Source organism: Dama dama, chromosome 5 (genome assembly GCF_033118175.1).
Source record: "Dama dama isolate Ldn47 chromosome 5, ASM3311817v1, whole genome shotgun sequence".
Classification (NCBI taxonomy): domain Eukaryota; kingdom Metazoa; phylum Chordata; class Mammalia; order Artiodactyla; family Cervidae; genus Dama; species Dama dama.
In genome coordinates, this window is record NC_083685.1 from 85127176 (window position 1) to 85141573 (window position 14398).

The window sequence follows — 14398 nt, forward strand, 5'->3', positions numbered from 1 at the left end:
TTTGAAGGAAAGAAAGCTGTCAATTTTCTCTAAGTTATTTTATAAACTTAGTGAGGTATCAATTTTAAAAAATCCAAGAGATTAACTTAATCTGGAGATTAACTTAACTACATTGGAACTTAAAGTTCCAGTGAAAAAATAAGTAAGAAGAGCCAGGAAATAAAAATCTGAAAAAGAAGAGCAAAAAGAAGGGCACTCCAGATATGAAATCATTATAAAGCCTCAAATAAAAACAGAGTTATACTGACATATAATTAGATCAAGGGTACAGAATAGAAGATCTGAAAGTAGATGCAAACACATATCAGAATTTAGTTCGTGATGGAACTGGTCTCTCAACTAAGGGAGAAGAATGGGGATGTTTCAATAAAGAGACATTGGGATAACTGGGTGATAATTTATTTTTAAAAAGATGCACGATTGATACTATATACCAACATAAGCTCTAAATCAATCAAGAATTTGAAAAATATCATAAGTATTCTAGAAAATACATTCATAAATGGCTTTATGCTTTTGGCATGAGGATTAGAACGTTCAAGATTCAAAATCCAGAAGCCGTGACTGTATACTGACATACATGATTACATTAAAAATAAGCAGTGTGCATGGCTAAAACAACTAGGTACAAAGTCAAAGGGCCATTGACCAACTAGGAAAAATGTTTGCAACTGATATTACAGAGGGCCAATGTCTCTAATATATAAAGAGCTTCCAAAAGTTGATAAGGATAAAGAACAACTTAACAGAAAAATCAACAAACATAGTTCAGAGCACATAAAATTCAAATGGCTTTCAAACATTTGGAGAGATTCCTAATAGTAATCAATATAAGAGATGTAAATTTAAACAAGCTATCATTTGTATCTACTGGATTGTAAAAAAAAAATCTGATATTATCATTTGTATGCTATACTGCTATTTCTCGGCATTTGTATGCGATGCTATGCAAGTCTTCCCATTCATTACTGGCAGGGATACATATTGGTACAACTATGGAGGACAATTTGGCAATATCTATCAGAAGGACAGATGGCATTTACCCTTTTACCCAGTAATCCCACTGCTGGGACTTTTAAAATTATTATTATTTTGGCCATACCACATGGCTTGTGGGATCTTAATTCCCTGACTAGGGATCCAATCCAGGCCCTCAGCAGTGAAAGTGCTGAGTCTTAATCACTGGACTTCCAGAGAGTTCCTGGGAGTTTATACTTTATATATACCTGTGTGCACACTAAATGTCCAAGACTATGTACAAGGTTACTCATTGTAATGGGCTTCCCAGGTGGCTCAGTGGTAAAGAATCTGCCGGCCAATGCAGAAGATGTGGTTTGATCCCTGTGTAGGGAAGATCCCCTGTAGGAGGAAATGGCCACACACTCCAGCATTCTTGCCTGGGAAATCCCATAGACAGAGGAGCCTGGCAGACTACAGTCCATAGGGTCGCAGAGAGTCAGACACAACTGAGGACCGAGTGAATGAGCGTGCACACATTGTAATATTCTTGTAATGGCAACAAGTTGAGGCAGGGACTTCCTTAGTGGTCCAGTGGTTGAAAGCCTGCCTTGTAGCACTGGGGTTGCAAGTTCCATCTCTGGTCGGGGAACCGGGATTTCACATGCCATGGAGCAACTGGAGAATCCATGGTTTGCAATGGAAGGTCCCACATGCTGCATCTAGTACCCTACACAGCTAGGTAAATAAATATTTATTTTAAAAAAGTTGGAGCAAACACACAAGAACCCATCAACAGGGACTTATGTCACATCCATAAGATGGCATGTTAGACAAATGTGGGAAAAAAATAAGGAAGTTCTTGGCACTTGTATAGAAAGATCTCCCACACATATTGCTGGACAAAAAGATGTGAGGGCTGAACAAAAGGGGGAAATATTTGCTTGTATTTGCTCGAAGAAGTTTTGGAAGACTAGGTGAGGAACTGGCAAAAAAAAAAAAAAAATTGTCTGTGTTAGGGGAGTAGGATGGAGTTGAAGAGGGAGGAAAAGAGCAAACAGGGGTAGAAGTGCTTTGGCATTTGGACTATGGGGATGTATTACCTAGTTAGAACTACTTTTTAAGGCAAATTGTCATTTTTCAGAGTCTGCTATTATTAGATTCTGAACTCTCAATGTGGTAAATAATCAGTTCAGTTTCAGTTTTGCAGTGGGAGTCCAGATTCTATGGATAGGGAAATCCACTATTGATCGACAATAGTTTAGCTTCAGATTAAACAGTATAAATGTTTCTTGAAAGAAATGTAATGACTCTCTGGAGTTTTGTCTGTGCCTGGCATATGGGTACTAGAGAAAGTCAGGGGTGAGGGTACTGGATCAGATTCAGCCGGCCCCGAACGACCTCCATCCTGGTGTGCTAAACTGTTAGGTGCCCTCACCTGATTTCCTGTAGTTGGAAAAAGCATCAGTCCAGATACTTCAGGGCTCCGTGTTTAACGATTTTCCTAGCTCATCTACTGTATAGCACAGGGAACTCTGCTTAATATTGTGTAACAGCCTAAATAGGAGAAGGTTTTGAAAAACAATAGACACTAGACACGTGTATATTTGTGTAAAAGAATCACTTTGCTCTGCACCTGAAACTAACACATTGTTAATCAACTATACTCTAGAATACTCTTAAAATGTTTACTTATTGGACTTCCCTGGTGGTACAGTGGTTAAGAATCCACCTGCTGACAAAGAGGACTTAGGTTCGATCCCTTGTCTGGGAAGCTTCCACATGCCACGGAGCAACTGACCCCACGCTCCACGACTGCTGAAGCCTGAATGCCTAGAGCTTGTGCTCTGCAACCAGAGATGCCATCAAAATAAGAAGCTGGCGTACCACAGCTAGAGAGTAGCCTCTGCAACTAGAGAAAAACCTGTGCCCAGCAATGAAGACTCAATGCAACCAAAAATAAATTAATATATTTTTAAAAAATTTTATTTATTTAGGCTGCACTGGGTTGCAGCGTGTGGACTTTTAGTTGTGGTATGCTTGCAGGATCTAGTTCCCCAACCAGGGATTGAACCTGGGCCTCCTGCATTGGGAGTGCCCAGTCTTACCCACCGGGCCACCAGGGACTCCCTAACATAAATGAAAAAAAACGCATTTACCCACATACACAAACACAAAAGATTTCCCTAGATCCATGGTGAGATTAGTGCTTAGTATGGATATGAAGTTCTGTGAGAACCCTGAGGAGAGAACAAACATGGGGCTTCTGGAAGGACTGGAAGGACTGAGATGTCAAAAGTAGAGGGTTTTTGGAATTCGCTTGCTTTTTCTAAGATCCAGCCAGGTCTTAGTTGTGGCACATAGAATCTTCCACCTTTGTTGTACCATGTGGGATCTAGCACCCTAACCAAGGAATCCGCCTGCAATATGGGAGACCTGGGTTCGATCCCTGGGTTGGGAAGAAACCTTGGAGAAGGGGAACAGCTACCCACTCCAGTATTCTGGCCTGGAGAATTCCATGGACACTACAGTCCATGGGGTTGCAAACTGTTGGACATGACTGAGCCACTTTAACTTTCAAAAGTAGAGGAGGGCATTCGAGTCTCAGGGCACACCTGCACAAAGGCACAGAGACCCCAAGTCACATGGAGAGTGGTAACTCCTCTGGTGCACATGAAGTGGTTGGCCTTTTATTGACATTTAGTCTGGCCCCTATCATTGATTAAGTGCCAAGTAGAATATAAAAAAAATGAAAGGGACACATTGTCTCCACATAATTTCCTTGGGAAGCATATCCCATTATGTAATTAATAATACGAGCTACTCGGTGATAAGGAGGTGCTATGAACATCAAATGCTTTAGTGACATGCTCCACTTAGCAGCAGGCGTAGTCTGTGTGGCTTGCAGGGCTGTGCAGTAGAGACCGCGAGAGGGTCTGGTGTCTGAGACAGCACCGGGTCCAGCCCACGGCTCTGCCACTTCCCAGTGGTGTGACCTTGGGCCAGGCACTTGACCTGTTTGAGTTCCCATTTACTCATATGAAAAAGACAACAGTCAGTATACCTGCCTTGCAAAATTGTGAGAACCATAGATGCATGTCAACTCCCGGGTATAATCAACAAATGGTGTGTTTTCTTATTTTATACTTATTTTATACTACTTATTTTATACTTCCTGTTTGGTTTCTAAAGCTGCATGTTTAAACATATCCTTATATCTTCTGTCCATCCAAAGATGCATGTTTCCCCCATCTTTTAAATATTTATTTATTTACTTTTGGCTGTGATGGGTCTTGCTGCTGCTCAGGCTTTTCTCTAGTTGTGTCTAGTGAGGGCCACTCTCTAGTGGCAGTGTGTGGGCTTCTCATTGTGGGCGCTTCTTTCGTCCTGGAGCACAGGCTGTAGGTGCTCAGGCTTCCGTGGTTGTGACACGTGGGTTCAGTAGCTGTGGCTCCCAGCTTCTAGAGCACAGGCTCAGCGGTCATGATGCATGGGCTTAGCTGCTCTGCAGCATATGGGATCTTCCTGGATCAGGGATTGAACCTGTGTCTTCTGCATTGGCAGGAGGGTTCTTTACCACTGGGAGTCACCAGGGAAGCCCTCCTCCCACCTTTTAACATCTCCAAAATCCAGATGTGTCTCATCATAGATTCCATCTCCTACTTACCACCACCCGGGTTACAGGCAAAACCAAGTTAAGCAAACATCTGGTACCAGTGAGAAAGCACCACGGCAAGGAACAATAAACAACCACCAATGCAATATGGGTCATTTCATTGGAAATCAACACTACAGATCCAGATTCTAGCATGTGATCTGATGCCACCACCAGAGAACGACAACAGTCTCTTCATTCCTCCCCCCACCTCTTGGGAACAAATGATCGTTGACATAAGTTTAAAACCCTAAAAGGCAAAGTTTATTCTCATGTCACAACACTGCTCCCTGCTCCCTCATGTCAAAGGGAAGACTCTTTGTTATGGATGCAGTCTTACATAGATCTGTAAGGGAGTGATGCTTCAGGAGAGTTATCTCAGAGTCTAATCTCAGCATCTCCCAGTGCAGGGCTGCATGAAGTTTCCTTCTAGTAAAGTTCTCATAGCTCCATCTTCTCCACTGATATTTAATGACCACCTTCTTCTTGGAAGGGTTCTTCCTACTTCCATCAGTGGGGACTGTTCAGGGGCATTTGGAGATTCAGGTGCTTTAAGAGTAGCAAGGGGAAGAATAACTTCTCAACCAGCTATAATGAGCACATACTTTATGCCATTTTTTTTTATTTCTCACCTTAAGAGATGTGCTATTTTTGTAAACATGGATTTCTGTTCGTTTTACAGATGAGGGAACAGTCTTAGGTTAAGAAATTTACCAGGGTCATAAACATAATAAGCACATAGGCTTAGCTGAAGTGTGCCAGACTATCAAGGCTTCTTTTTCCTCACTGTAATATAATAATATTGGCAAAAGAATGTATATAAAATATGTAATTTATAATAATAAGATTACAATTTAAGTATAAGTATTTAGCAATTTTGATTAATTACAATTAATCATAAAAATGCGACCTTTGCCATTAAATGTGTAATCTTTTCCATATCTAGTGACACCAGGATGTCTGAAATACACCCCTGAATCTCTCCAGAAGGAACTGTTCTTGCAGAATGAAGGTTTGGAGGAATTAATACATAGGCAAATAGACCCATTCTCCCAGGGAATTTTAATCCTTTCTACAAGCTGGGCTGTGGACCTGAACTTGGAAGAGAAGCCAGGAGTCATCTGTGATGCTCTGCTGATAGCACAGAACAGTCCTCCCATTCTCTACACCGTCCTCAGGGAGCAAGACGCAGAGGGGCAGTCCTATTGCACTCGCGTCGCGTTCACGCTGAAGCAGAAGTTGGTGAACATGGGAGGCTACACTGAAAATCTGTGTATCATGACCAAGGTCCTCCACCTGAGTCCCGAGAGCAGTGCAGAGTCCTCGGCGGGTTCAGGCTCTGTGATTGATTACCCCAGTTCCTATCACCTAGCAGACACTCAGCAAATGGAAGCTTTGCTGCAGTCGCTTGTGATCGTCTTGCTTGGCTTCCGGTCTGTCTTGAGTGACCAGCTCGGCTGTGAGGTTTTAAATCTACTCACAGCCAAGCAGTATAAGATCTTTTCAAAAAACCTGCGCAAGAGCAAAGAGTTGTTTATCCATGGCTTACCTGGCTCAGGGAAGACGATCATGGCCATAAAGATCATGGAGAAGATCAGGAACACATTTCACTGTAAGACGAATGAAATTCTCTACATTTGTGAGAACGAGCCTCTGAAGAATTTTATCAGGTAAGCAGCTGGATCTTTTTTTTTTCTTTTTTTGGGCCGTACCACACGGCTTAATGGGATTGAACCCAGGCCCACTGCACCAAAAGGGCCGAGTTCTAATCATTGGATGGCCAGGGAAGTCCCAGCAGCTGGATCTTATTGTCAGCAAATGAGATTCTGTCTAAATTCACTCCACATCCCCGACAACCTGAATCACCTTGTTTCTTGAGAGTAAGATGGTAAAATGATCTGTGGCAAGAATACCACGTTTGTAGCTGCTGCTAAGTTGCAGAGAAGGCAATGGCACCCTACTCCAGTACTCTTGCCTGGAAAATCCCATGGATGGAGGAGCCTGGTCGGCTGCAGTCCATGGGGTCACTAGGAGTCGGACACGACTGAGTGACTTCACTTTCACTTTTCACTTTCATGCATTGGAGAAGGAAACGGCAACCCACTCCAGTGTTCTTGCCTAGAGAATCCCAGGGACGGGGGAGCCGGGTGGGCTGCCGTCTCCCTGGGATTCTCCAGGGAAGAACACTGGAGTGGGTTGCCGTTTCCTTCTCCACGTGTTTGTAGGAGTATGATCATTTCCCTCCTTTACTGACTCAAGAGAAAACCGGGATGTATCTTTTTAATTTTCACAGGGACAAAGATATCTGCCAGGCAGTGACCCGGAAGAGCTTCATGAAACATGACTTTACACGCATTCAACACATCATCATCGATGAAGCTCAGAATTTCCGCGCTAAAGATGGGGATTGGTATAGAAAGGCGAAAACCATCACTCAGAGAGACAAGGATTGCCCAGGAATTATGTGGATCTTTCTGGACTACTTTCAGACCAGCCACGTGGAGTGCATCGGCCTCCCTGCTTTCTCAGCCCAGTATCCAAGGGAAGAGCTCACCAGAGTGGTACGCAATGCAGGTCAAATAGTCAGATACCTAAAACGTGTATTGAAGAGGATCAGGAAAAATCCTCCGTATAACATCCCCCATGAGTCCCTGAAGATGCGTCTTGAAGCTAAATGGGCTCAGGATGTTCAGGGAACCTTAAATATTAAGAAGAACTTAACTCTGAATGCAATAGTGACGCATGTGGCAGACACATGCAAGCTTCTCTTTGAAAGGGGTTATTCTCCCAAGGATGTTGCTGTGCTTGTCAGCACCACAAGAGATGTGGAGAAATACGAGCAGGAGCTCTTGAAAGCAATGAGGAAGAAAAGGATAATGTGTCTCACCAATGCGAGTGACATGGGGGGTGATCACATTGTGTTCGATAGTATCCGAAGATTCTCAGGTCTGGAAAGGAACATTGTGTTTGGGATCCATCCAAGCACCATGGAGCCAGCTATCTTATACAACATTCTTGTCTGTCTGGCATCCAGAGCGAATCAACAGCTACATATTCTGTGGCAGCGTGACGTTTAAGAAGAATTCCAAACCAGAATGATGAGGATGAGGCGATTTGGGATTTGGGATGAGGCGAATTGCTCTGTCAGTATCCATGGGTGGCAATCTGACTGGTATTGGAAGAAACTTGTCTTTTCCATTCATGGGTCAGCTAGAGATTTGGGCAGAGCTGACATACAGAATCTGGAACTTCCCTCTCTGGCTCTCTCCTTTTAGGGATTCCTCCCCACACTACTTCTGCCAGCTATTGTCCCAAATTCTGCCCCTGATTCTTCCAACCAGAATGATAGTGATTTTCTAAAGAAGCTTTAATCACCCTGCACAGCACAGACTGTGACCTGCCCTTTGGCTAAAAGCCATAAAACAACACATTCGTCCAGTGGCCGTTGTTTCTTCTAAGTCTGGACCCTCATAGTGTATTTTTTAAAAAATTTGTCCAGGATCTATAGTTAATCTGCAGAAGGGTGGTCTGGTAAGGACTACTTGGCCAAATTAGAAGCAGAATTCTTATTTCCAGAATTCTTGACATTTCTCTGTGTTGCAGTGATCCAGGATTTGGGAGATTCCCAAGATAGTTCAGACAAAAACTCAGTGGGTCTTAATAATTTTTTGCAGAACATAGAGCACTGTACAATTATTTAATCCTTTAAAATTGTAAGTTCCATTTTTTTTCTCCTCAGAATATCCCAGATCAAGCTTTAATCATGATAGTAAGCATTGATTGTCACTTTACAAAGAAATTATAAGCCAATATAAAACAAAACTAGAGCCATTTTCTCTTTCAGTGAGAGCATTAGAGACCAAAATCTGCTTCTAAAGGTGCACACGGGTCATTAAGTAAAGAGAACTAGGAAAAATGCAGTCTTTACAGAGGAACTTCTCAACTCTGCTCTACTTAATGTTCTATAACATATCAACTTAAATTTTGAGTCAAGTATATTCTTGAACTATAATTTCCCCCTTTACTTTTATATTTTGGTGGGCCAGACTTATGGACTGAATGTTTGTGTCCTTCCAAAATTGACAGATTGAAGCCCTTAACATTTACTGTGGATGTATTTGTAGATTTGTAAGGAAGTCATTAAGGTTAAATGCGGTCATAGGATGGGGTCTTGATCTCCTAAGATTGGAGAGCTTATAAGAGACACGCAAGAGCTCTTTCTGTCTCTTTCTCTGTTCACACACAAACATGAGGTCATGTGAACACAGAGAGAGATGGTGGCCAGTTTCAAGTCAAGAGACTCCAAGATGAAACAACTCCTACTGACACCACGATCTTAGATTCCCAGCATCTAGAACTTTGTGAAGTAAATTTCTGTCCTTTAAGCCACCCAGTCTGTGGCATTTTGTTCTTACAGCCTGAGCAGACTAACATAGCCACAGAATTATTCTTCTAACTAAAACACATACTTAATAGTGTTAGTGTTAGTTGCTCAGTCATGTCCGACTCTTTGTGACCCCATGGACTACAGCTCACCAGGCTCCTCTAACCATGGAATTCTCCAGACCAGAATACTGGAGTGGGTAGCTATTCCCTTCTCCAGGGGATCTTTCTGACCCAGGGATCCAACCCAGGCCTCCCACATTGCAGGCAGATTCTTCACCATCTAAGCCACCAGGGAAGCCCTGCTACTTAATAACGCCAATGCATTTATTATTTTTCTGTCCATACAAAACATTTGAAAAATGTTTCTAGTCTAAAAAATAACCACAAAATATTTGTACAACTAATGGAAATTTAAAACATTACATGATTAATATTCCACTTATTACTAGTCCTATTCTACTCCCCTTCTCCCATATTATAAGTTGTGACTTTTTCTTTCTCCTGTCTGTGCTTGCACATGGAATTTCATCCTCTTGACTTGAAACTGTAGGCTCTTCTAACTTCAGCAAAATAAGGAAAAAGTGATCTTTCTTTCTGACTGCATTAAATCAGTTACAACACTGCACCAAATAGTTATCCTTGTAAATGCTGTCTCTAATAAAATTGGTTTTGTAAGGTCCTTGGACTTGGAGTTGCAATGTCTACAAAAGTAATTTTTTAAAAGTCTAATTCTGGAGCAAAGCCTGCCACCATGTCCTGCCCACTGTCCACTGCACACAGTGGGGTATCTCTCCAGAAACTTGCTTCAGACATATAAACTCCCCCATCCATTAAACCATTGGTTCTCTGTTGCTGACTCCAGCCTGTTTCTTCAGTCTTGAAGCTGGGCAAACACGGGCCTTGTAGGCCTGAGTGTGCAGTCCAGAAACTGGTGGAGCCAATCAAGAAACCAAAGAAACTCCCACTAGTGCCAAGATGTTGGAAAACACAGGATGGGGAATGGAAAGCTGCAAGGACTGTCCATGAGCCTGTGGGGCCTGGAAGTTGCAGGGGTAATCCTGGGGTGTCTGTCCTTGCTGAAGGGGGGCCACCAAGAGATCTGGAGAGCAATGGCCTCTAATGGCTCTGCTATTGTATCAGAGTGAGCCTTTTGTCATTGGCAAAGCTATCTTTCAAGAAGTATTTGGTATTTCTCTTGTGCCTCTGAGATGTAAATAATCTATCTGGGCTCTCTGGAACTTTAATCTTACATGACCTCTCAGGGTAAAGAAGGGAAAAAAAGCTTTTAGGTAAACTCTGTAGAAATAATTATATTTTGGGAATGTCTACCTAAAATAGTCTCCCTAGATTTTGGTGACTTTGAAAATGAAGTTGAAAGAAGAGAATTCATGAGTCATTTCAAACAGGTTAAAAGATTGAAGTATTAATTACTGGGCAAGTCTAAGTTTATCTACCTTTGTTTGCTTAGGAGAGGAAGACTAAACATTAAGTTTTCCAATCAGGAAGTGCATGATTACTTGCTTCTTGTTTTTTTTTTTTTTGCCAGAGATTAAGATTCTCAAGGGCTAAGATTATAATTAGTCATAATTCTTGTAACCAAGTTTCTTTATCCATCACATTGTGATCGTTTGTGCCTTTTTGAAATACTTTAGACATTTGTTATTGCTGTACTCTGATGTTTTAGCAAAAAATGCTTCATCTTCAAGAAGATTCGTAGGAAGAGCCTCTTGACCATAACAGGTCTGATAAATTTCATCTTATACTGCTGAACTGATAGCTCAGTTGGTAAAGAATCTGCCTGCAATGCAGGAGACCCTGGTTCAATTCCTGGCTCGGGAAGATCTGCTGGAGAAGGGATAGGCTACTCACTCCAGTATTCTTGGGCTTCCCTGTGGCTCAGCTGGCAAAGAATCCACCTGCAGTGCAGGAGACCTGGGTTCGATCCCTGGGTTTGGAAAATCCCCTGGAGAAGGGAAAGGCTACCCACTCCAGTATTCTGGCCTGGACAATTCCATGGACTCTAGTCCATGTGGTTGCAAAGAGTCGCACACAACTGGGCGACTTTCATGGGATACTGTTGAACTGGGTAAGAACTTGAAGAATCCTAATAGAAGACCTGATGTCTTCATAAAAAGTTAACAGAAAGACTGGTTACTGAATGACCTGGTAAATATGGTTATACCATTTATGGGTTTTGTCTGGAATGTTACTGTGTTTGATCTGTGTTTTTCAGATATGAAGAAGCCCTTTCACTCAAGTTGGGTATGATTTATAGCCATTTGGTAAACTACACCTGTGGGTAGAATTAAAACATTTTCCATCTCTACCTGTCCCTCCAGAAGTTAGAGATCCTTAGGTTCTGAGCAGCCTTCTCAGGTGGTGATAGAGACTATCTCCGGGCATGTGCAAGAATCTTAATATTTTGGGGACTGAGAAATCCATCACGTATAGCCTGAGAGCAGACCTTTGGCATAGCTTCGCTGGCTTCCAGGGGCCTTTTGGGAATTCTGTCTGAGACTCCCAAGGAGTTCTCCCTCAGTCAGTTTGGAGGAGTCTCATTGCATGGTGAGACTCTGAGTGTGGTCAATTGACCAGGCTTATTTTGCAAACAAATTACTTTTGATGGGCTGTGTTTGGTGGAATGAGGGTAATTTTAGAGAGAACAATATTCCAGTTCTGTTAATTGAGCTCTGTATTTATGAAAGTTATTGTGCTAGCCATACTTTTGCCCTGATGTTCTGGATGGAAAGAAAAAATTTTCTGGTGAAATTGTCACAGAGTAAAACTACTCATGAAGTGTGACACCGTTTGCTTTAAATCTATGACTAAAAGCACATGTAGGGGGGCTTCCCTGGGGGTCCAGTGAATCTGTAGGGAACACAGGTTCAATTCCCGTTTTGGAAGATCCCACATGGTGTGCGGAAAGCTAAGCTCGAGTGCCATAGCTACTGAGCCCCACGTGCCCTAGAGCCCATGCTTTGCAACAAGAGAAGCCACTGCAGTGAGAAGCCCACACACTGCAACAGAGAGTAGCCCCTGCTCGCCACAACCGGAGAAAGCTGCACACAGCAACCAAGACCCAGTGCAGTCAAAAAACTTTTTTTCTTTCTTAAAAAGCTGTAAAGAAGCACACACATTAAATAAGTAAATTTTAAAAAGAAAAAAGCTCACATAGGGGCTTCCTTGATGGTGTGTGTGTCAGTTGCTCAGCCGTGTCCAGTTCTTTGCGACGCTATGGACTGTAGCCCGCGAAGCTCCTCTGTCCATTGGTATTCTCCAGGCAAGAATACTGGAGTGTATTGCCATGCTGTCCTCCAGGGGATCTTCCCGACCCAGGGATAGAAACTGCATGTCTTACGTCTCCTGTATTGGCAGGTGGGTTCTTAACCCACTAAACCCCCTGGGAAGCCCCTGATGGTCCACTGGTTAAAACTCTATGCTTCTATTACAGGGGGGCTTGAGTCTGATTCCTGATCAGGGAAGTTCCACATACTGCATGGTGTGGCCCAAAAAAAATGAAAAATTTAAAAAGCATATGTATAATGCTTGTGTAACAATGGCATAAAATATATGGCCTCTAATGTGTTTCCTCATTAATGTAACTTTTGAGCCTGTTCACGAGATCTGATTAGTTTTCCCTCAATATGAATGATTAGGTGAATGTAAAGGAGGCCTAGGGACACAATCTGAATCTAGACTAGAAGCCAACACCCTATTGAGGGTTGGATATTTTAATCATCAGTGCTTTCTATTGAAAGATTTGCAATTAAAAAGAGAAATGATGGGAGAATCTGCACATATTGAGGAAGTCAGAAGGTTTATACATGGCTGAACTTAAATTTTACTGACTAGAGAGCAGCACACCTTGTGGTCCTTCAGACATGCACTGTGCATCTGCTTTGGCCATTGAGAAAGGGAATGCATTCAAAACTCAAACGGGAGTAGCTGTGGTTCAGACAACCAAATTAAAACTAAGTGGCCTCTGCATACATAATTTTGGACATGCTCTTATATTACTGAAAACTTGAGTTTTTAAAAAAATTTTATTTATTTTAATTGGAGGCTAATTACTTTATAATATTGTAGTGGTTTTTGCCATACATTGACATGAATCAGCCATGGGTGTATATGTGTTCCCCATCCTGAACCCCCCTCCCACCTCCCTCCCCATCCCATCCCTCAGGGTCATCCCAGTGCACCAGCCCTGAGCACCCTGACTCATGCATCAAATCCAGACTGGTGATCCGTTTCACATATGATAATATACATGTTTCAGTGCTATTCTCTCAAATCATCCCACCCTCGCCTTCTCCCACAGAGTCCAAAAGTCTGTTCTTTACATCTGTGTCTCTTTTGCTGTCTCGCATATAGGGTGATCGTTACCATCTTTCTAAATCCATATATATGTGTTATTATACTGTATTGGTGTTTTTCTTTCTGACTTACTTCACTCTGTATAATAGGCTCCAGTTTCATCCACCTTATTAGAACTGATTCAAGTGCATTCTTTTAATGGCTGATTAATATTCCATTGTGTATATGTACCACAGCTTTCTTATCCATTCATCTAGGTTGCTTCCGTGTCCTGGATATTACAAACAGTGCTGTGATGAACACTGGGGTACACATGTCTCTTTCCATTCTGTTTTCCTCTGTGTATATGCCCAGCAGTGGGATTGCTGGGTCTTATGGCAGTTCTATTTCCAGTTTTTTAAGGAATCTCCACACTATTCTCTATAGTGGCTGTACTGTTTGCATTCCCTCCAACAGTGTAAGAGGGTTCCCTTTTCTCCGCACCCTGTCCAGCCTTTATTGTTTGTAGACTTTTTGATAGCAGCCATTCTGACCAGCATGAGATGATACTTCATTGTGGTTTTGACTTGCATTTCTCTGATAATGAGTGATGTTGAACATTTTTTCATGTGTTTGTTAGCCATCTGTATGCCTTCCTTGTAGAAATGTCTGTTTAGTTCTTTGGCCCATTTTGCTTATTTTTCTGGAATTGAGCTGCAGGAGCTGCTTGTATATTTTTGAAATTAATTCTTTGTCAGTTGCTTCGTTTGCTATTATTTTCTCCCATTCTGAAGGCTGTCTTTTCACCTTGCTTATAGTTTCCTTCATTGTGAAAAAACTTTTAAATTTAATTAGTTCCTATTTGTTTATTTTTGCTCTTATTTCCATTACTATGGGAGGTGGGTCATAGAGGATCCTGCTGTGGTTTATATCAGAGTGTTTTGCCTATGTTTTCTTCTAGGAGTTTTATAATTTCTGGTCTTACATTTAGATCCTTAATCCATTTTGAGTTTATTTTTGTGTATGGTGTTAGAAAGTGTTCTAGTTTCATTCTTTTACAAGTGGTTGACCAGTTTTCCCAGCACCACTTGTTAAAGAGATTGTCTT

General features: G+C 42.0%; 1 protein-coding gene across 2 annotated transcripts in view; it reads left to right on the forward strand.

Moving 5' to 3' along the window:
* Positions 1–9851, forward strand: part of LOC133056907 (schlafen family member 11-like) — a 57419-nt gene extending 47568 nt beyond the window's left edge. For both annotated transcript variants that reach the window (XM_061142777.1, XM_061142776.1), the window contains exons 4-5: positions 5559–6282; positions 6906–9851. In XM_061142777.1, the coding sequence (XP_060998760.1) occupies positions 5559–6282; positions 6906–7689 (1508 nt within the window). In that variant the 3' untranslated portion in view covers positions 7690–9851. The remainder of the gene's footprint in view (positions 1–5558; positions 6283–6905) is intronic.
* The last annotated feature ends 4547 nt before the right edge of the window (positions 9852–14398 follow it).